General features: G+C 37.0%; 1 protein-coding gene across 1 annotated transcript; it reads left to right on the top strand.

Annotated features, from left to right (window-relative positions):
• Positions 1–301: 301 nt before the first annotated feature.
• On the top strand, positions 302–21492 carry AGTR1 (angiotensin II receptor, type 1). Its single transcript, XM_010289529.1, has 2 exons — positions 302–387; positions 20103–21492. Exon 2 carries the CDS (start codon positions 20156–20158, stop codon positions 21230–21232), a length of 1077 nt encoding a protein of 358 aa, XP_010287831.1. The 5' UTR covers positions 302–387; positions 20103–20155; the 3' UTR covers positions 21233–21492.
• Positions 21493–23687: the final 2195 nt, after the last annotated feature.

The raw sequence follows: 23687 nt of genomic DNA, 5'->3' as shown, positions 1-23687 counted from the left end.
ACTAAGTCAGTCAATAGGATCACAGTATGTACAAGCAATAAATTTGCATGATTCGGTTCCAGCCATTTCTATATTTCTGCAAACCCGCTGAAATTAATAAGATGTATGGCAATAAGTGACAGCAGGATTCTGTCCAGAGCAGGCTACAGTTCACTCTAAATTTCCATCACTTCCATACACAGCAGTACTTGTTTTCATTGTTTTGTGTTGCATAGCATGGGACAGGCTAGTAAATGGGCTCAGTAAAATTACAAACCTCAAAGGGATGAGGGTAAAGAAGGATTTTTGTTGTGGGTGCAGGTGTCTTCTCTTCACTTGCATGAACCCACACCGCTAACATGATTAGATTTTTGCCTGAATAGGAGGATTGAGTATGGCCCGAGGCAGGTAATTACCGTGGCAATGTAGAAAGGCTTTCAGCTCTGTTTTAGTGCCAGACAAATGTTTCACACTCCTGACTATGGCAGTCCATTTTGCTTGTTGCCACCATAATCTTTTAAATTACAGCATCTTTCAAAAATCTGTTGAAGTGCCTCCAAATTAAGCTTTCGCTCACGCATTAATAATTTTAACTATATGCCTTTCCAGCAGGAACACTGTATTTCTGTGCACCTTTCCTCTCTACAATTTGAGCTACATAGCAGAGAAAAAAAAAAAAAAAATCTGTTTCCACTATGGAGTGCTTCCTGGTTTGTGTTGCTAAACTGAGAAAGAAAAGTGGTTGTGTATGATTAAGAGAGGGAAGTCACATCTATCATTGAATTTGAATATAGTTGGTTTCATTCTCCCCTTAACTTTTGTCAAGGTAGTAGATAGAAATAGAGTTAATTCTTACACTGGTGGAGAGCAGAAGTGGGGCCATTTCCAATGGTGCAAGATGTCCTGCCTTCCTGCTTGGAAACAGGACCTTGCTTGTGTTGGACAGAATGTGAAAACTGCAACTAGAAGTTACTGGTTTAAAAGACAGTAAATACCAGCCTGAAATGCCAAAATCCACAGCACTGCAAAAAAGTGAGGAGAGTGCTGCCTTTCAGTTTAAAATTTCAGAACTCTACAACCTGCTTTTTACAGTTTGCTTAGAACAAGAAGATGTGTGATTTGTATTTGTGTTACCCACTGAATTAATATCATCTTTAATTGTATTAAATATCTGAAAATGTATCTCATTTCTTTTTGCTATTTGTAGTACTATAAAAACAGAGGCAGATGCAGAAAGTAAACATGGTATTTATTTACACTTTCTAGAATAATTCCATTGAAACGTATGGACTGTGTTTGCAGACAGATATGCGTCAGAGTTGATTCCCATTAAAAATTTTATATCAGATAGTGGGCACTAACTGTATTTTCCTACACTCCTAAGTTTTCTGCACCATTGTAATTTTATCCTCTGTGTTTGTTAAAAGAATACATTTAGGTAGTACTTTTCTCTGGCACTGCCTATGGTTCCTTACTACACCTCCAGTAATTAATATGGTAATTCAGAGTTACATAAACTACAAATTCCCATTACACTGTCCTAGTTAAACTCTTGTTTATTCAGAAGTATAATATTAGTTGAAAATGTTTTAAACAGTCACAAATTACTCTCATTTGCTCACTACCTCTCCTTTTTCCTCTGGACCTTCTTCAGGTCCAGAAGCTACTAGTGTCACCAGGGGTATTCATAATCTCTCTTGTGGCTGAGGAGGAAATTATTGCCCAAATTTTAGGGCATCTAATCACATAGTGAGAGGCATCCAATTGTTTGAGTGGTTGGCATGTATCTGTGTTCCCCATACTTCAAGTCTCCTTTTCTGCCTTGGTGACTTCATGAAAGGTCACATTCTTTCCTGATTTGGATAGAGAACATAGTATTTGATTAAAATAATGCATAAATATCCATGTCTGACTCACATTACATGGTTAATCTTGTGCTTTTTTTAGCTGAATTTAACGGTTATCTTCCGGGAGACACCTCAAGAAGAAGAGAAAGACTAAAATTTAATTTTGGTATGTTATACCTAAAGCTGAGTTAGGGAAATGGGTTTTCAAGATTCATCAGCGTATGATTAGATCCACTTGGGCAGTGTATTAGATATGCCAAAGAAAATGGCCAAATGGCTAAGTCAGGGAAGGGGAGGGGAGCGGGCAGCACAGCAAAATAAAACCCTCACCTATTTGTGACAGGAATACAGGCAACACAGCAACATATCTCCTCTGGCACCCAAAGTACTAACATGAAGAGAGGTCTGAAAGCTGAAACAAAACCACCGCAGTTGTTTCCTTAGTTATAACAAAAGGGGCTTGGGCTGGTGACAGCACAGGTGGAGTGAAAGAGACTAATTATCTGACAGGGAATAGGATCAGACCTATCCCAACAAATGACAGAGCAGAGAAGAAAAAAGGAAGTGAAATGAACACCAGCCTCACAATTAATCTAGATTGCAATGCTAGTTAAAGAGTAATTGCATATCAAACCCCTTACAAATTCTTACATCCATTGATTTTAAACCATCATCTCTCTCCAGAAAGAAAAGTAAAATCTCAGAATCCTTTCAGAGTTGCAAGCCTGGTAAGATTTACAGTTTACAGCTGCGAGGAGTAGGTCAGGATATAGGCTAGCCACTACAGGCCCAGCCATCTACTTGTATTGTAGGTTCTATTGCATGTTTAGCTAAATCTCTAGCCTTTGGGTAATCTTGTTTCAGTTTTTAAGTCTTATCTAGCTTACTGCTGGTATTTGTACCTCACACTCTCAGTTGTGCAACAATTCCGTCAGAAGTGCACTGACATGAATGTCATGTTAGAACATGTGTTCCTCCCAAATATTAATTAACAATTTTGCAGTGTTCTTGGATAGCAGTTCTGTTTTTTGGACAGTTTGTCTGAAGGGAGATTATGGTATTTTTAAGAAGTCAGCCTCTGCATTGTTAGGATCAGGTTTGAAAATCTGGTAAGAGAAAATTGCAGAGCATCACAAAAAATTTTTAGAAATCTCATGGAATTCTGAAGACAATATGAAACATGTGGATCATTTATGAAGAGAGGGGAAAGTGGAGGGGAGACTAATTTTTTCTTTTCACTATTGCAGGTTAGTTTCTACCATAGGGTTAGTTTCCACCATGCTAACAGGAATAAATAGGTTGGTATTGCTGAGAACTGAATCCTAGATACTTATCAAGACATGATGCATACAGGTTCCACTTTAGAAGTGTGATATTATTTTCCAGGTGAATAAAAAAAGCAGTTCTGGAATTAAAATTTTATGCAAAGCTAAAATTTTGGTATGTATTCATAAGGTAAATTCAAATATATGGGAGAGTTTTGAGTAGGTAGCAACATAATTTACTCTTAGAGCTTAAAAGGTATATAGACCTCATGCATGAGGCCCAAACGCTGCAGCCTGAAGATCAGATGGGCTCCAGCAGAGCTGTTTTCTTAAATATAGCTGCTGTTGCACAGAAAGTTACTAATCAAGGTATCATTTTCTGTCTCCTCCTTCTGGTCCTAAACACCCTGCAGTGAAAAGCAAGCCAGTAAGCTTTTGCTAACCACAATATTTCTTTTAGTTCCCTTTCCATCAAATTTGTCTCTTAAGATCACTTTCTCTAATAGACAGTCATTGTACTCAGCACACTCATACCATGTTCTGTACCATCTCCTAAAATGTATCCTTTACAAAAAAAAAAAATTGACATAAGTGCTCTAGAAGATTTTGAACATTTTAGGGAATTTAACAAATCTGACAAACAAAGGGAGTTATGATACTTGTACCTGATATTTTTTTTCCTCAGCTGTAACAAACAAGTGAAAAGAAGTTATCTTGACTGAAAGTCCTAACAGCTGTGATTGTTTGTGACAAAGCATGTATGAAATGGAATGGCTGAACTAATCATTTATGGCCTTATGTTCAGATAAATGATGGATTATACAAAAACTACTTTGAGCTTTCAAGTGAATTGCAACTAAGGATAGGAAAATATCATGCTCCAAATGGCATGCTGTTAGTATTCTCTGTTGCACCATCATCTGAAAGAACTACAGATTTTGGGCTGCCAGGTGTCATTCCATTTGTTCTTTGTTTGATAGCAAAACTGTCCAGGTATCCATTGTATTACAATGCTAGCTAGAACACTTGGTTGCTATTTGTGGTGTTTATCTCCTTTTATTGTAGTTGAGTAGCGTTTCTCTTATAGGCACAGAAAAGGGGTAATAACTGAAGACAACCTCACAGCAGGAAAGGGAGATCAGATTGGCAATGCATCAGTGTGTGGCATGATTGAAGATAAGGCAAAAAACAGGCTACAGCAAAAGGTAACTGGCATTATCTAAAGAAACTGGTTCTGAATTTGGGCAAGGTCAATATTTAGACGGTATTTCACTCTTTGAAGCAAAAGCTATAATTATGAGTTAGGGCCACAACAAAGAATGATTTCATCAAAAGCCTAATTTCAGCTAATTCACCTATTCGTTTCTTTACTTATAGATCATACAAGTTTGTCAGTTACTGATAGATTGTTGGCTAGTGGAATCTAACAATCAGTAGATGAAGTATAGGAACAGGAATAGAAAATAAGTCAGCATTCCTGAGCCGCCTGAGTTTTCTGAAAATTGAGAGAGATACAATGAATGAGAATACTGTGCCTCAGCATTTCTAGCTCAGAGGGACCCATGCAAATAGTAAAACATTACAGAAAACCACTGAACAGCTGTCCTTTTATGTTGGGGGGCTTCACCAGGGAGAAAAATGCACTAGTTGACTTGCTAAAAAAAAAAAAAAAAAGAGTTCTGTTGGCAGTCATCCTCCATTTAACCCTGCTTTGTCACCAGCACAGGCTGGCCAGACCCTTCGCTTGAAGCAGGCAGCACATAATGTACAAAGATGCAGCCTGATCTTGTTTATTGAGGAACCATGCATGCCCCCCCAATCTGAGTTCATAGGATATACGTTGCCTTTTCATCTTTTTCTTTATAAACTCCTGTTGGTTTTCATCTTTTCTCCTTTCTCCCGTCATTCTTGTTACCCTAGCCTAAAAGTCTACACATTCTTCCTTTCCTCCCAGCTACAAGGTACACTGAGCCCATGAGTTAGTCGCTACCACTTAATTTCCTCATGTTCCTTACTTGATGAACAACAATCAGAAATGGAAAGCATGGGGCAGGAATCAACATCTGTTTTCAAAGTGGGACTCTAGATCTGCAGTTACATTTCTGTCTTTATTGTTTTTCTCTTAGCTTTGTTATTATCAGCTTACCATAAGACAACTACAGTTTTTCTCAAATCAGGCTTTATTTCAGGTAAAAGATATTTCTTTACCCATGTGCTTCCTGAAAAGCACTTAAAAGGAAAAAAGGTTCAAAAATACTTTGCCTTTAAATACACTTTATGATGCTGTTCCATGTTCTTAGACATACCATCAAAAAAGTCATATCAGTACAGGACAGCCACACACGCAAGCATTTGCTCAGCTCAACTGGTAATTTTCCTAGCACTAAAGTAAAGCTCATATGGCACCTTTTGGAGGGCACAGCACTACCTTTTCCAGGCAACTGCACAGTTATGTTTTCTTGAGAACCAAGACTGCGCTTTGTTGAGGAGGCACTGATTCACAGCATCATAGCTGAGCTCACACTCTGGCTGTAACAGCGTTCTTTGTTCTGTTACCTCTGTTGCTGGTCCTCAGGAATATCTCAGAGCCAGCACAGTAAAGAGAGTTCACTAATGAATTTTATTTTCAAAATAGAGTAATAAATTTTACTTCGAAAAAAACAGGAAACAAGCTGTACAAATTTGGCAGAACATCTATTTTGGTATCATTCTATTAAGTGTGCTGCCTTCCAGACAAAGCATTAAGGATCACAGTATCTTGCTTTTTTTCATGGGTGATAATATGTTTCACACTGACATGGATTAAGGTGTCCATATTTGACCTTTCATTCTCTTTGACTAACCCCTTAGCACCTCACTAGTCCAAATGACTTGTACAAAAATCAGAGACATTGCTTGTCTTTGTATTTGGCTACTCAAATTTTCTTCTAGTCTTCATAATGATCTGCCCTTAACAGGAGTTTTGTGCAAGTGAAAGCACAATTGGGCATCTATGTTTTCCATGTTACACTTACTGTTACAGTGATACTAACTTCTCTTGGGCTTTGCTGCGTTACCATTTTAAAAGATTTTTTTTTTTGTCTGAATAAACTCTTGTACTTTACCAGTTACTCATGCTGTTTTCTTTCCTTTCTGCCTTTGGTTCCCTTTTTCTGACCCTAATGAGGCATTCATTAAGAAGCCTCCATGCTGATCCTTTGCTTTTAATCTTTTAACTTCTCCCTCCAGGCTGTTCCTAACATTCTCATTTAAGGAAAAAAAAGTCTTTTCTGAGGCGTATTGCTGTTGTGTGATATTTTCCCACTGTAAGGATATCTAAATAAATTATATAAAAGTAATCAAGTGTCTCAATCAGTCACAGTGAATCAAATCCTATTACACATTGCAGAATTATGATACATGAAAGACAAAGCTTCTTCTGAGTGAACGTGTTGAAATCTTAACATCCATTTCCTTGCACAGAAATCCACAATGCATTTGCTTTTGCTTCTCCAGTAAGATAACTGGTATTTTTCAGCATGAAGTAAAATAAAAAGAAGTTAATGAGGTTTGTTTTCCCCAGAGCCATCATATTTTGACTAGCAGGAAGTGATGTGGAAATCACTAGCCATGGTATTGGAAATGTAGTGATAAGACTTCCATGTTAGTTGGTTTAATTAACATGACAGACACTTTAGTGCTATCTGTATGTCTGTGTTCACATAGACATGCTGCACCTGCAGGTGTGCTTGTTTTTCAGTTAAGGTTTTCATTACTCAAAGCAAAAGCTTCTATCAGTCACTTTAACCACATTGGTGATGGGTAAGAAGCAAGGATGTGATCTGTTAGAGGTTTTTAGAGAGGAAAAGTCTTTTTAGATAATGTGTAACATGAACCACTCTCAGCCAACTCATCTAATTTCCATTAGATTAGTAAGTGGAACACATCTGTTTTGCGGAGATCTCTCCATTTCTGGAGTAGAAGCAGAGAATTGTTTTGTTTCTTTCCCACTTTTTGATAATTAGCCACGTTGCAGATGAAAATAACTGTATTGCTCTGCACAATGCATTTCTAAAACTTGTTATTCATTGATTTACACTACGTTTGCAAAAGGAAAAAAGTAAAAATAAAAAGCACAACTGGCAGAAGGGACTGCATATTAAACCTGTAAAGCTCTCTGGTACATTATGGCTCCACCCTGGTGATTTAGTTTAAAGGCAGGAAAACGTGCTTTTGAGGATTAACATATAGGTAAGGCCTCACACACAGCACTGTTTCCATGCGTGTCAAAATGTTCCTGATTTGCTGCACAACTTGGACAAGTTTATGCATGTAAGCTCTCTTGCAGCACCTTTCTTGCTGTTTTACAAGAAACTACAGGGAGGCAGTTCCTTGTACCAGAAAAGTAGAAGTAATGTTATCTTGCAGAGTTCATTGCTCATCATGTTATTATACCACCTTTAACTAAGGGAAGTTGTTCAGGAGCCTAAGTTGCATACATAATGTTAACTTCTGTCTCTACATCTTCTAGCTTAGCAGAAGAATAACATGACTGTGGAAGAGTAGGCAAACGACACTAGTCTCTGAATAAACTGAACTACCAGGACGTAGCAAGAAAGCTTCTATTCAAACTAACCTGAAATTCAACAAAGTCGTCCTATCACCTTCCATCTTTGTCTACAAAGTTACTAGCTGTGTCCCCTACCCTTCCTCCTGCAAATTTCTTTGCCTAGAGGAAGCAACAGAAACCTAATTAAAACATCACTTTCAGTAGTTTATACTAACACCACCACTGATTTTGAGTTGTCTTTCACAGTAGAGCTGTAAAACAAAACAAAACAAGAGGCCAAAGAATTCGCACCTAGATTCAGAAAAATACTTCTCCCAGAAGTAGGTGATTTGCTGCATGAGGAAACAGTTGCAACTCTGGCTTTCCATACCATTTTCTATTGTGATCTCTGCCAGTCACAGAGAGGGTTCTGGCAGTATTACATATTGCTATGGGCATGTCACTCAGTGACCATTTTAGAATATTATAATTTCTAATTTAGATGCATGAAATTCTGCTAAATTATCAACAACTTACATAACCAAGAGTTTAAACTTGTGTAAATTTTACCTGTTTTTACCCAGAGGCTGGTAAGCATATACTTACTGACCTCACTCAGTATCTGGAATTTCACAGAGTAGATTGTAATACCCCTCTTATAGCCAGTCCTTATCTGGCTGTATTGATTTTTTTAATTTTTTTTTGTGTGCCTCCCTATAGAAATACTTATTTTCCATCCTTTAATGACACATGTAATTTTGTTATTTTAACATTATTAAAAGAATTTCAGAGACGTTTTATCCTTTACCACAATTTTTCTCTAGGAGGCAGGGGAGCCTAGAGGAGATGTGAACTGTGTACCTGTTGCTTCCTCACAGCTGCCTGTGGGAGTAGCACGACATCCCTGTAGAAAGAGACTCTGTGCTGCAGAAATTGCTGAGGCCAACAGCCATGTTAAGTGGTGCACTTTAGGCTTCAAATGAAGTGAAAATATAACATGTTAGAGTTTTATATGCTGTAAAAACTGTGAGGAAGAGCCAATGCATACATGTGTCTTCTCATGTCCTGGAGTCAGTAACAGAATAACGGTTTGTGAGCAAGGAATCCCCATGAGACACTAAAATTTTGGGGCTCAGTTCTGCAAGCCATAGTCTACATGAGTAGCTGTAACCCTGAAGGCCCCAAAATATTATTTGCATCGTAACTGTGATCATCAAATGATAAATCTCATAATGCAAATAAACTCTAGAGAGACAAAGATTTCATTTGACTCCCAGAAGAAAGATTTATATAGCACTCCTGAGGTTACTAACCTCTCCTTTCTGCTGTATAAAAATAATTTCCATATGTTGTAAATTTTCATCATGTGTTTTAAGAAAAGACAGGCTAACTCTTCCTTTCCTATCAACACTGGTGCATCCGATTCATTAAAACCTTTGTGTTTGGACTCCTTAGCAAAGGTCAGGCTTCTTTCCTTTCCTATCCAAAATGTTTCTGTCTGCATCTTCCATATTGCCCACACCCTTAATATCATGCTGCTCTGAAAAGTCACTATTCACACAACACCAAGAGGAACAATCTATATGAGATGTTTCCAGCATTTGCCTGACCTTGTCTGTAGTGACCTCAGTAGGAATTGCATCTCCCCCTCCAGTGGGGTAGGTTTCCCAAAGTTCGGCTGAGTTTCAGGAGCTTTAAAATCTACGTGGTAAAAGCACATGGTAAGTATGTGATTTTCTAAGTTAGCAAAAGCAACTTCCCTCTTACAACAGTCTTGTGCCTTTCACACCAGCACTCTAAAGCATCATCCCTTCAGGTGTTTTAGATAACAGAAGCACATAATTTCTGCTACAGAATCTTTAATATTTGTAGATGCCACACTTCTGTTTTCAAGCAGTTGTAAAGATAAAAAGTTCACAGTGGGAACAATGTTCTGTTAAAAGACTGGCCCGAGCATTGCTACAAAGGAAGTTTCTTGTTGCCTCAGTGAAACTAGAGAAAGAGCAAATGGCTGAAGTACAGACGAGTCAGCTGGTTTAATCACAGAATGAGATCATGCCGGTAAGGAGAGAAGTCCAGAAAACTTGCCCTTCCCCTGAGCACTGGAGATTATCTCAATTTGATAGTCATATTGACACCTTCTCAGTAGTTTTGAATTTCAAAGTGGTCATAAAAACCTAAAGATACTCAGTTCTATAAAGGATCTTTACATGCAAGTACTGTTTCTTCCAGTCAGAGCCAGTTCTAACCTCAGCAATCCTTGGCACAATTGGGACCTCCAAGTTGCATCTTGAGCTGGAACTACTGTCTTTATAAATCCAGATATTGTTAAGAACCAGCAAAACAACAAGCTAACTGCCTACATGTCTCTCTGTGCTGCTCAGAGCATTGTGCCTTCTCTTTTACTACTGTCCAAGGAAAGGCTCTGTCTTGCATTCAGAGCAGTCTGTGGAAGTGGCCTTTATTCCCTCAAAAAGGCCACTCCCCAGGTGATAGCTACCTTCACTGGACCAGTGAAACTATTCGCTGATACTGAGAAGATCTGGACAGTGAAATTAAGAACTCTCTCAGTGTTGGATGCAAAGAGACGTACACTCCAGCAAGAAATAAGAATTACCAGAGACCAACGAGACTCAAAACAACATGGAAAATGTCTCGTAACCCTTTATTAAAGGTTTATATTATTATGTTTGAAACCACAATAATAAAACACAGTATTTCTCCTACAAGCTGGGAAGGAAGAACAGTTGTTGTTATTGCTATTTTCATATACTTATGGAGGCACCCACAAGTTTCAGTGAAGATGACTCTGTAACCTTAAAGACAGATTAATAGGTATATGAAATATCCAGTAAATCAAATTGTGATTTTTATATATGATCTGAAAGGAGGTAAGATACCTCACATGTTGTATCTGATCTCCGGCTTTTTTTGGAGAGGGCATGATAAGGGCTTTCAGCAGTGCTTTTTATTTCAGTAAGTTGTTTTTCTCTCTTGCCTCTCCACAGCCTTTTTAATATAAGGCTAAAATACAGATCTGGATCAAGCCCAGAATTAACGTAAATTCGCTTACTCCTCAGGTTGGAGGAGTTTGCAGTAGAAACTTATGGTTCATTCCCTTTGGAAATAATGATGCCAATATAAATTGTTAGGTATCCAGAAGCTACATTTGTGTAGAATATGCACGGCTGTATAATTAAAAAAATAATATTTTAAAACTTCTTATTCCATGGAACTAAGCTATCAGAATAGAAACTTAAAATCCATCAAATTATTTTCTTTGCACTTAACAAACCTGAATTTTATTTGTCTTTTATTAAAAATGATCACATGGGGCACACTATATTTTATATACGCAATTCCAGCTGCAATAAAGGAAATGTGTTAATCCATTTGTTTACTATTACTCAGAGAAAGTAACCGTGCAGCATGTAACCTTTCAGAGCTCAAACTAATCTCACTTTTATTCGTTCTGGGACTTGATGGCTTAATTCTTGTTAACTATTGACTCTTTCGGGTACTTCCAAATACCCTAAAGATACTACATAACCAGGCATCAAATCTGAAGTTACAAATGTGCAGTAAACTGTGTATTCAAAATAAAGCAGTACCTTACATTGTGTTGCCCTTCAAAAAGCTTTTCATGCCAAATGCCGAAAACCCTAGTCCTACCTTGATCTGAAACAGATTTTTTTTTTTCCTTCCTGGCATCTAATGTGCAGTAAACAGCATTGTTAGCAATACGAGACGACGTGTCCCTGATCAGCAGACTTCAGGTTGGCCTACTGATTACTGATCATTTTTATCTCCTAGGAGGGCACCAAGCTTCCCTTTTGGTAAAGCTAATGGCTAGAACCGAGATGCAAAAAATCCATGCTGGATTGCTGGTGATAGTTAATGCCCTCATTTCAAAGTCTTAATATGTCTAAGTGTCTTCAGCCTCTTAGGGGAAAAAAAAAAAAAGGCGATTCTTCACCCTGTGGTATAAACAAGAAGAGTGACTGCCTCCTGCTATAAAAACTAATTTTTCATATTTAAAAACTAATTCAGCTACAGGTTTAATAACCTAGATCTTCACTCCTGTCAAGACAGAGCAACTGAGGTGACTGGGACAAGGGGTTATCACATTGAGATTCACCTTTCAGACATCTTTTCTGAAGCTTAGCCTTTTGATGTTTAGTTTCAGAAGTACTGAACTAGAAGTACTGAGCTAGAAATATTTTACTTTAATTAACTATCTTTTCAGTTTTAGGTTACTGCTGTGCAGATAACTTCATATTCACACCTCTTAAGGATATATAATGCCTAAGACATACTAAACACCAGAGTTTGCAACACATTCATGCAGCCTTGGTCAAAGAAAGAAAACAGAAATTGCTCTGATGGATAAACATGAAAGAAAGACCAGAAAATTATGTGGAAAATCTAAGATAACTGAAGCATCAGGTACATCTGTCAGGCCAGAACCAGCAATCTCTAAAACCACCACCTCACTGATCCTCCTCAACAGATTAGATAAACACACTGCATGTTGAGAATGGTTAATTCTTCAGCATTTTGGAATCTAGTTCTACATTTATTGAACCCAGGAATGTTTTTCCTCCCCTTAACATGAGCAAAAACCAAATTACATGTGTATAGATGAAAAGCTTCAGAAAACAATGCTTACTTTTAAACCTAAACCTAGAGGATCCAAAAAATGAAACCTATAAACTAAGATACTGAAACTTCTCAACTGAAAGACTCTTAGCTAACCATAATGGGTGCTCTGTAGATCAGTAAAACTTTTGTATAAAACAAACAACAAACCCTAATCATTGCCATGCTAGTGTTCACTAAACCACTAAGTTCTAGTGAGGTTGAGAAACTCTGGTGAAGTTGAGCAATCCTTCCTGGGCACTAATATCTGCGAGTAAAATTTTATAGAGATACGTACATCAGGATTTCCCAACTTCTAGAAAAAACACACACACACACACACAACACGAGGAGGGAATTGGTAAAATCAATTTTGGTCAAAGAGCTAAGTAGCATGAAGAAATATTTCCAGTGTTTCTGGACTCTGCAAGTACTATGAGACTACGTGCAAAAACTACTTCAATTTTTTACTGTGACAGCAACCACTAGAATTGTAACTGACATTATTATACTGTAGGCCGTTAAAAAGAGCATGCAGAAAACGTGTCACATATTACATTGTAGTAGTATTCATCATTTAATATCCCAAAAAAGCATTTGGAATATTTTATTCATCACTCCACAGCCCTATAAGTTAGTGTTTTAGGGGTAGCCTTTCACTTATGCCAATTTTTGCCAAATCCATTTCTAACAAAGTCCTTGAGTGTGCAAATGAAAGATTATTTTTCTTTATTCTGCATTGTAAATCTAGCCAACTGCTTACTAGTTTTCTATCTTTAGATACTCCTTCTTTTCTCTCTAAAAGCTCCTATTTTTAGCAGCTTCAAGATATATAAGCCTCATATGCTTGTATCCAAACATCCTAAGTGCATAAAAATACACTGACACTCTATAACCCATTTGACATAAATATAGGACAAGACACTGATTATTTCTACTTATCTGGCACAAGACAATATAGTTAATATAAACTTTTTGGTTCTGCTTTGCTCATCTATTAGTTTCAATAAAATAAATGTCACCATAACACTAACAAACTTTCTTCTCTGTCCGGATTGAAAGCTGTTTGCCCTTACTTACTAGCATTAGAGAACTATTTAGGTAAATAATTTCAAACAGAGTATTTCAAACATCATCATGCACTGACAGTGTCCAAAGTGGTCACGACAAACCCAGGTGTATTAATAAGGCGGGGAGGGGGGGTGGCATGCTAAAAAGTGTTAAAGATGCTTACATTTTCAAATAGTGAATTTGTTTACAATTCATGAAATATATACAGCACACGAGATCAAAAAAAAAAATCACTATTTGGATAACAAAAAAAATGTGTAGGCTCACATTGCCTTTCAATTTCCAAAAATCCCTTAAAAAAAGAAAAGAATTATTAAATGTAGTTCTGAAGTGGCATTTTCAACAATGAAAATATCTTCCTCCAAAAAGGAAAAATACGCTTGAGTCATGTTAACCTAGAATTACTTTAAAGAATACTCCCTGTCTGATATTTGGAAAGAGAGTTGTAGGATTAATAACATGCCTAGTTAGTTTTAAAATAATCTTTTCATCTAGTGAGTAGGTGTCTCTATTTTTCCATCTGCATTTTTAAAGAAAACTATACTTTTAGTCTCCTTTTAAAAATATTCTTCTTAATTTGGCTCAAAAAACTTTAGAGAGTTTAAGCTGCATATGTCTTTGAAAAAATAAAATACCACAATCTTGTTCCATGGCTTACAACTGCAAGAATTGGACTGAAGGGCAGCAAAACCAGGAACGTACAAGAATAAAGGAAATTAGAAATAAGCTAGTAGACACTAAAATAAACTTAAAATAGTTCATTCTGGTACGTTATACTTTACATAAATGCAGAAGATCAATGACAGGTATTTTGCTTTGTGTTTGCATCTTAAATAATCTTGAAGGAAGGGGGTATTTTGAAATGTGATGGCACTTGAATATAAAATAAAGCAATTATCTTATTTTAAAATAGGAAATACAGACCTCTAGTGGTCGAAATATATGAGTTAAACTTCAAAGCGATTTAAATGCTTAAATGCTTACTACGCTTAACTGTGTTACTTTCCTTTTCCTTCACATTTTACTCCCCCCTCAGCCATTCAAAATGCACTCCCAATTCCACAAGCATTGATTTTTCCCAGAGGAAAAAGTCCTCTTGTCTGTCCTTTTCTCACACAAATTTTATGACTGAAACTGAGTACAGTTAAAAGATACTTGGGAAGCGAAAGGAAAATTAATGAGAGTAGTTATGAAAACAAAGAGAAGAGAGACATTCATTCTTTTCAGAACAAACTATGAAGCCATCATACAGAAGGACAGATTCTTTTGAAGTATGCTGGTGGAAAGTTCTTGTAGAGAAGGTCGGAGTACATAAACAGTTTGCATTTACAAGGTAGCAATAACTGGTGCTCTGCTAGCACAAAGCTAAGTAATAAGCAATCGAGAGTTTTGATGCAATAGAAGAACCAGATCCTAGAAAGATGACATGCAGTTTATTTTCCAGCTATATAGAGCTGGCACAAATGAAGTAGACCAGCTCCAAGGCTTGCAAGGTGAAGGCACAAAGAATCCACATATAGACTAGAAAATTAAAAAGATAAATACTTTACTCTGAAATAAAAAAGCAGACACCACAAAATTAACAGCAAATTTCAACAGACTGGCCGTTGCTTTACAAGACTGAACAGGAGAACAGCTATTAATCGAAAATGCACAGGCTGGTACAAGGTCCTGCAAATTCTGTTTGTGTTGATGTCAAACCACCTCCAGATTCAAAATTGCAAAAGCAACAACCAACTGGATAGTTATTACTACGGATCTTCTGAAGCTTGCTTTCTGTTCTTGATGCTCATGAACTGATGCATGGACAATGTTCTGGTCTGTTCCAGTACTGCCTATTGCAGTTCCATTTCAGTAATATTTTGATTTTTTGTCATTTACCGTGCGGTCAGATGCTCAGCTCTGTGGAAGCTAGTGATGACAGGAGGCCTACGCACATGCAAGGCCACAACAGTTTGAATTACGTCCCTTTATTCACCCAAGTACGTGCATTTCTTTCACCCTCCTTAATTCACCTATCAACTCTGAATGAGAAACACTTAGGAAAGCTGTGAGTGGGGAATACAGACTGTTAGAAGGAGCAGCACAAATAAAGAGAAAGGTAAATTTCTAGCTTTACAGTCAGGAACACTGGGAAAGCAGGGAGGAGGCTGAAGTAGGCATATGAAGTAGAAGAAATTATATTCATTAAGGCAATGAGGATAAAGGAGATTGTTCTGCTGGATAGGAGAAAAAAGACAGTGCAATAAGGCATGTGGAAACATCATCAGTTTTTCAGCAATTAGAAAATGAAAAAAAACTGGGGGGGTGGGGGTGGTGTTAACTCAAGATAAAGGAAAAGGCTTACGCTACCAGAAAGAAATATACATTGTTAATATATCGAACAATGCTGTTCCAAACATTTTTCAGCCTCCCTTCTCCCTGTGTGATAATTTTATATCAAAATAGAATGCATCATCCTCTTAAACATGGAAATATCTAATCATTTGTAAGAAAAGTAAATAATCCACCTACCATCAGAAGAAAAAAAAAGGCCAAATTCACCTTACTTAATGATGAGGTGGCTACATTGTGGCGGGGTTCGTCAGTCTGAGTTTATTTAGTCTTTGTCAAAGCAAATATCAAAACCACGTTTTTGTTTCAAATCTGACTTGTGACACCTGCTTACCTATTTATAGCTGACGAAGTTCTCGCAGAAAGCCACAGTCAGTTCTATCTTATCTTACAGTAGGCAAAGTGCTGTTTGCCTTGCGTGGGCTTAGCATTCCTTGTTGTTTCCACAGGCAGTCTAATTAGGATGCATGTTCACCCAACAGAAGCAATGAATGGAGTGGTAAATAATAGTTGGTAGAGCAGTCTGAAGCGTTTCATTATCAGTGACTTATTATAATCATTGTAATTAAAAAAGATAAAAGGTCAAACAGGACAGTAACATACAACAGGGGTTTGCTGCTCACCAGATAATTTGCTTTGAGATTGATGTCGCCACACCATTCACAGTCACATCAATTCAATCCTCTTAGAAAAAGCTCCGTGTGTATGAGCCTTAAAATGATCCAATTATCATTATGTTAACTCAGGTCATTTGAGATGCTTTAAATGGAATTATCAGTGTGCACAGTTTCAATACTTGCATTTAACCGGCCAGTGGTTTAACCTCCTTTGGTGACTTCTGGCAGCATCAAGCTGTACCAGCCATCTATTTGTATAACATTGTTAAACAATCTGCAGTACTTCCCATGCAGAAGTATCTGCTTTGCATAATATGTACATAACCATGATCCTGGGATAAGCAGGTGAACTGTGGCAAGTGAGAGTAACAGCAGTACAGAAAAGAAATTATTGCCTGTAAGGAATGCACACCACCATGGCTGCCCCGTCTCACCACTCAGCACTGCTATGGGCTCATGCCTTCCAAAACAAATGATTTATCCTGTGTTGAAGCTTTTCCTAATGCTTTAAAGTTACCGATGTGATCAAGACAGCAGACCTATCTGAGGCTAGCTCTGAAACTTTGAAATTTCTAGGAAATTTTAAAATTCATCTTGGTATTAGCAGTGCCTTCTTCACCATGCTTCAAATGTAAGGCTTTTATGAGGCACATTCTCATAGCAACAGTCAAACTGTTTTCAGACACACATATGGCAACCCATATCTATTTACACAAAGCCAACCACATTATGTATTTCTGTTTCCTTTCCATTTACTGAAAATAGTGATGGATTTCTTCATTTATTGATTGTAATTCCTTAGTATAGTCTAAAACTGATAACATGCCAAACACATCCTTTGCACAATTCCTCTGACTTCAGAGTTACACCAAAACCTTTAATTCCAGAAGGGTTACAGTCTTACATAGATAAATTGAAGTATCATACTATTTCTTGACCAAATACCCGATTCTTCATGGGAATTGTTCTGCCTTTTTTACTTCCCAAGCACTCCAAAATAAGCTCAGGGAATTCAATACCTTAGAGAGCCAGACACAAATTTCCCAAGTCAATTATTTTCAGGGTTTTTTAACACATTTCTGAACACATAATATAATCATTATTGCATTACATTTCCTTGAAAGCACCTATGCTATTAATTGCATCAACTAAACTTACTACTGGCATGAAAAAGTACAGGCCACCATGTGGGTAGAAAAGGGAAACTGGAAGTTAAACACCACCAACTGAAAGGGCAGATGAAGCGACTGTGAGAAAGGTAACTTGGCATCTGCCACCACACAGAAACAATCCCATCGAGGGGGGGATAGTCACCATCAGCTACATTTGTCTTAGTCACTGAATCTGCCAGTTAGTACACACAGAGCAGGATACACTTGCCAAATAATTCCACCGATCGGTTAATCTAGTCACAGAGAAAGGTCTTACTCTGCCTTAACTGTGCCCAATCCACTTCACTGCAAGTCTAACTTGCAGTGGTGATTTTCTTAGTACAGCCTTCACTACCGTTTCTTACTGCTAAGTTCTGGGCTGTAATCTCAGGGGGTATGTAAGTGAGCAAAGTCTATGATAATGAATAGACCACGCAGCCCCAGCACGTAGCTAGGACAGGGCAAGTATTGCCAGACCTTGATGTTGCAGAACCTACCAGTTATTGTCAAATCTCCTTGGGCACCTTCACAAACAAAGGGATGAAATAAGAGGATTTATCTTGAAATCTTTTTATAGTGGTTCTCCCTGTCCTATGCATAGCATGACCTTCCACAAACACCACATACTCTAGATTTGGCACAGTTTGAAAGCCAGGAAGTTTTGCTCAGGATGCGTTACAGTGCCACATGTGATCCGAATGTTGTACGTTTCTTTGCATTAGCTGTATTTGCTTGACTTGTTAATATCTTAAATATGGCAGAAGTAGCTGACATCATTTTGAGGCATCTGTACCAACTAAGGCAACAAGACTAATTCAGAAAGAATTGGAGAGACTGGGAGGTGTCACGCTGCACACCTTGACAAAGAATTTATTAGTTGCATTTAACTAGATATTCCAAAACTTGAGAGAATTATCAAGAACCTAAATCTTGAAATTAACCTGCTAGCTTTATGGAAATAAATCAGCCTATTAATGCAAACATATAATAGAACATGAACTTAGATAGAGAAATATCAAGTCTTTAAAAGCTCATAAATAGAGGGCCAAAGGGTGACCTTGCTCACAAGATGCCGCCTGCAACCCATATTCTGGGTTCTGTTCCTCGCTGCACTTCAGACTTCCTGTACAGTCTTTGCTGAGACATATCTATGCCTCACTTCCCTATTAAAAGTCAATCCATTTGGAATAAGGTTTGTCTCCCAACAAGAGCATGTCAAACACTTAACACAGTAGCCTTCTGCACTCAACAGGCACGTAAGTGCTAAACAACACAAATAATGAGCAACCACCTCTCTAACAACATAGCCCATATTCCTGTAACGATGGGTATCTTTTCTTTCTGAATGCATCTGTACCGCCCAGGATCTTAGACTGTGTATATTTATGTATATAAAAGTGACTTATCTTTACAAGGGTTTTGTTTGTTGTTTCTTGGGTTTGTTTTTGGGGGGGGGGGGTGGTGGTTTTTTTTAAGCCAATGTATTTCACTTAGTCTGTGTTTGAGAGAGCATAAGTTGGGTTTGGCTGACAGCTGTCAGGATCCTGCAGACAGCAATAGACAGTACTCTGCAATAATAAAAAACCCCAACAGTTAAAGTCTCCACTATTTTTGAGAGAAGACTGTCTATTTGTAGACTCTGAAAAAAACTTAGTGACACTTAGAGTCACTTACAGCGTTATTACTTGCTTCCTAAAGTCATACGTCATTAATAAGGAAATCATTCTTGCAAAACACAGAAGCCCTCACAAACCAAACAGATGCCCTGTAAAGGAGATCTCATACCCTTTCCATACATTTAATACAGTCCAGAAATATTTTTCCCATACACTAAGATTACAACTTCAGCTCTTGGATACACAAATTTTGTCACTATCTGAAAAGGTCATGTGAATTGTGGTTCCCCCTTGCACCCTTCTTAAACTCTTTCCACAGTTATTAAATGTGCAACAAATCAGCACGTCTGGATTCACACAGATTTTTTTTTTTTCTCCTCATTAGTAGTTAAATAGCATAGTTACAAGCCAGATTGGGAGCTAGGTAACTCATGAATATTTAACGTATTTATGGTACAACGGAACGCTAGATTGTGTCAGTGTCTTCACCTTTCTCTGTGATGTAAAAACTGTCTCAAAGAATTTAAGCTTAATGTAAAGAAAAAATATCTAGTGATTCACATCAGAGATCAGAAATGAGTACTTAACTGAATTCAGATTATTTTAACAGATTACTTTGTATTTACAGAATGAACTGGTGTTCAGAGTGCTTAAGTGTAGTTTGAGATACCTGAATAACTTTGCTCATTAGATATATCACCTAATAATAGAAAAAAATATAACCTAAAGACTCTCTTGAATTTATAAGAATCTGCTATTTTGAGTCTTTTATTATTTTTATGACATATGTTCACTAATCAGTCTTATTTTAAATTGGAACCTTGTTAATTGAAAGAAGTTTGTTAGATTTCATGTAGGTTAAAAAAAAAATCTAACAATGTTCAGCCAACTCCTAACATTCTTACCTCTGTTTTATTCTGCAAACAAAGTCTACATTAAAATAGAAATTGGTTGAGAACACTCTTGAAGATGGCTTATTTTCAAATTGCATTTAATTGAAACTTTTAAAAAATTAAATACAATGAATAATATTTTCTTCCTCTTTTCTCCTTCTAGGTGTGAACTTCATATTTTCTCCCTGAAACTAGGTTACAGCTGAAGAGATCAAGATGGTCCCAAATTACTCTGAAGAAACGGTTAAAAGAATCCATGTCGATTGTCCCGTTTCAGGAAGGCACAGTTACATCTACATTATGGTTCCAACTGTTTACAGCATCATCTTTATCATAGGCATATTTGGGAACAGCCTGGTTGTTATTGTTATTTACTGCTATATGAAATTAAAAACAGTAGCCAGCATCTTTCTTCTAAACCTGGCACTGGCTGACTTGTGTTTTTTAATAACTCTGCCACTCTGGGCAGCCTACACGGCCATGGAGTACCAGTGGCCTTTTGGCAACTGTTTGTGTAAATTAGCATCAGCGGGGATAAGTTTCAACCTGTATGCCAGCGTGTTCCTCCTGACATGCCTTAGTATTGATCGGTACTTGGCCATCGTACACCCAGTGAAGTCCCGAATTCGACGTACCATGTTTGTTGCCAGAATAACTTGCATTGCCATCTGGCTTCTTGCTGGTGTGGCCAGTTTGCCTGTCATCATTCATCGTAACATATTCTTTGCTGAGAACTTGAACATGACAGTCTGTGGTTTTCGGTATGACAACAATAACACAACGCTCCGGGTCGGGTTAGGTTTATCCAAAAATTTGCTGGGCTTTTTAATTCCTTTTCTGATCATATTAACAAGCTACACCTTAATCTGGAAGACCCTGAAGAAGGCCTATCAAATTCAAAAACATAAGACCAGAAATGATGATATTTTTAAGATGATTGTGGCAATAGTATTTTTCTTTTTCTTTTCCTGGATTCCTCATCAAGTATTCACTTTTCTGGATGTATTAATTCAATTACATGTAATAACAGACTGCAAAATCACCGATATTGTGGATACGGCTATGCCCTTCACCATTTGCATCGCTTACTTTAACAACTGTTTGAATCCTTTTTTTTATGTGTTTTTTGGAAAAAACTTTAAAAAATACTTCCTTCAGCTAATAAAATACATTCCACCAAATGTCAGCACACATCCAAGCCTAACAACAAAAATGAGCTCCCTCTCGTATCGGCCACCAGAAAATATACGCTTGCCCACTAAAAAGACTGCTGGGTCTTTCGACACCGAGTGACATGTTTTGCAATATACTTTTTTTTGAACAATCTTGTGAATGAAGCAGCAAGAATGACAAAACTCATCTGCAGTCCTGAACATCACAGCCTACTGCTCATCACAGAAACATTAGATCACCTCAGAGAAATCATACTGTAAAGATTTAGCAGTGGCCTTTTATTTTACATTGTGAAGAGGACTGCTTGGTTTTAATTTTTTCTTCACTGAAAGCAACATAAATGGTGGACAGGCGTGTCAGCGTTTCTGTCAGCATCCTGCTGTTTACACAGAACTACAAAAGAAGGATAGAGAAAACACCTAACAAGTTCAGAGATCTTTTTAAAGGAAAAGCTTGTATAAACTACACGAATTAAGAATGACCAGTTTCACACGTACATGAGCTATTCCAAATTTTGCTCAAGGAGTTGGAGCTACACTGCTTGTTTTGGTTTAATGACATAAATGTCATACCATATTTATAATATATTTTCAAATATATGCTATATATAGAGGTCCAATTTTAAACTCTAATGAGATCTAAGGTCCTTGAAATTGGTCTCATCCTGATTTATGCTACTATGTTTCATTTTTTAAAAGGCAAATTTTTCATAATAATATATACAATAAAATGCAGATTTATTTATTAAATATAGAATATATTTTTAGATTTATATTCCTACTCAGATTTCAAACATTGCTTCATAAATGTACATTTATATCCCAGTATTTTTATAGCAGTTATGTATATAGGTACGTATACATAACTATGTATACATAGTTATGTATACACACACACAAATGGTGTTCACTCAAACTTTTCTCATGATATGCCACACTGACTTTGAAGAACACTACTTACGAAGCGGGTTGACTCCATACTCTATGTGACTAAAGTCAAATTCTGTATTTGAAAACATGAGTTCTGGGACAGAGGTGATCAAAAAACCTCAAACTGTTTTTATATAATAACCAATTCACTCCATGGGAGAAGTTACCAGCTAATTCACTCAATTTTTCAAATTCCTGGACATTTAATAAACTCACATTCTGATAAGCAAAAAATGTGACGCTTATATTACAGTTTAGCTAATAATAGTTTTAGTCACATCACAAAACATCCACGACCAAACATTACTCTTGGCTTTTATGGAATTTCTCTCCATTTATACAAAACTAAGCCCAGAGTATCTGGTCCGGGTAGACTCTTTTTTTTATGTGTATGGAACACATTCAAATTTATGCTAGCATAAATCAGAACAAAAGCCTGGCTCAAACTCACCATACAAATGAGGAGGAAAGGTGATAAGCACTGTAAGAAATTTTAACTAATGATTTCCTCATGTGTCCTTTTTACCTCAAATGATGAGCTCCAGAAAATATTTATTCTTGATTCACACTCATTTATTGTCTTCAAAGATAAAGGAGTTCATAAATACTTTTCAACACAGCAAAACTTAAAGTTTCCAAAACTTTACATATATCACGTCGACAATAACATGACCCTTGAGAATTTGCAATATTTATAATCTTCAAAATAATACATCTAATGTGGTTTTGTCTCAGGTAGCTAGTGGTTGGATTATCCGTATTTTTCTGATTATCAGTCTCTTGCATATACACAAATATTTTAATTTTTTTTTTAAATTCAGGAAATTATTTTATATAAACTACAGAAATTTTTTTAGTGTGTTTAATACTTTTTAAAGAAAAAACAGAATTACAATCAGGTTTGGAAGTCTTGTGTTTCTTCCTGCTCTTTCATTCACTTATTTTAAGGCAAGTTTCTTCAGTTTTTCCATGGTTATTCCAGCTGCCAATTGTCAACAGTCTCCACTAGAATGGGAACAATCTCTACTTATATGTCACAAGGCACCGTGAGGATTCACTAGAACTTCTAAAGCCCTACGTTAAAAAATGCACTTTCATTAAAGTTTTAAGTTAATTTAATTGCAAGCTAGTATCTCAAAATTTGAAACCTGAATGTGTCATTTAAAGACATAGTTAAATTATTCCTATTATATATAATGCTTTATATTTAGCTTAGAGCTATCCTTATAGAAGAGGAAACCGTTCCTCAAAAATTAATATGGCAATAGTCCCATGCATTATAAATAGCATCCAGAACAGTACCACTGCCTCAGCACTCACTAAGCTGGTGAGGGACTGACAGAACTTGCCATTTATCTGTATGATATTCTGTTCATGTACACATGTGCATATGCTGAGCAATATCCGGAGGTTCCCCTGGCAGAAGCAGCTCTGGCTCAGACATAATTCAGTGTGCTGTGCTTGCCACCTGCTGGATGCAGCCACAAATTTGTTATTCATCTCAAGTGTTAGAGGAAGAGACAGCAATATTTCCCTGCCTCCTGATGGATCTGGACCTGTGGCAAAACCCCTGTAGAAACAAAATACAAACTTGTCCATCTGGGAAGCAGTTAACTTCCTTGACAGTGGCTAAGCAAGCATTTCCT

This window comes from Phaethon lepturus, unplaced genomic scaffold (assembly GCF_000687285.1).
Source record: "Phaethon lepturus isolate BGI_N335 unplaced genomic scaffold, ASM68728v1 scaffold37630, whole genome shotgun sequence".
Taxonomy (NCBI): Eukaryota; Metazoa; Chordata; class Aves; order Phaethontiformes; family Phaethontidae; genus Phaethon; species Phaethon lepturus.
The sequence above is the reverse complement of the archived record's forward strand: the minus strand, read 5'-3'. Positions and strand labels throughout refer to the sequence as shown.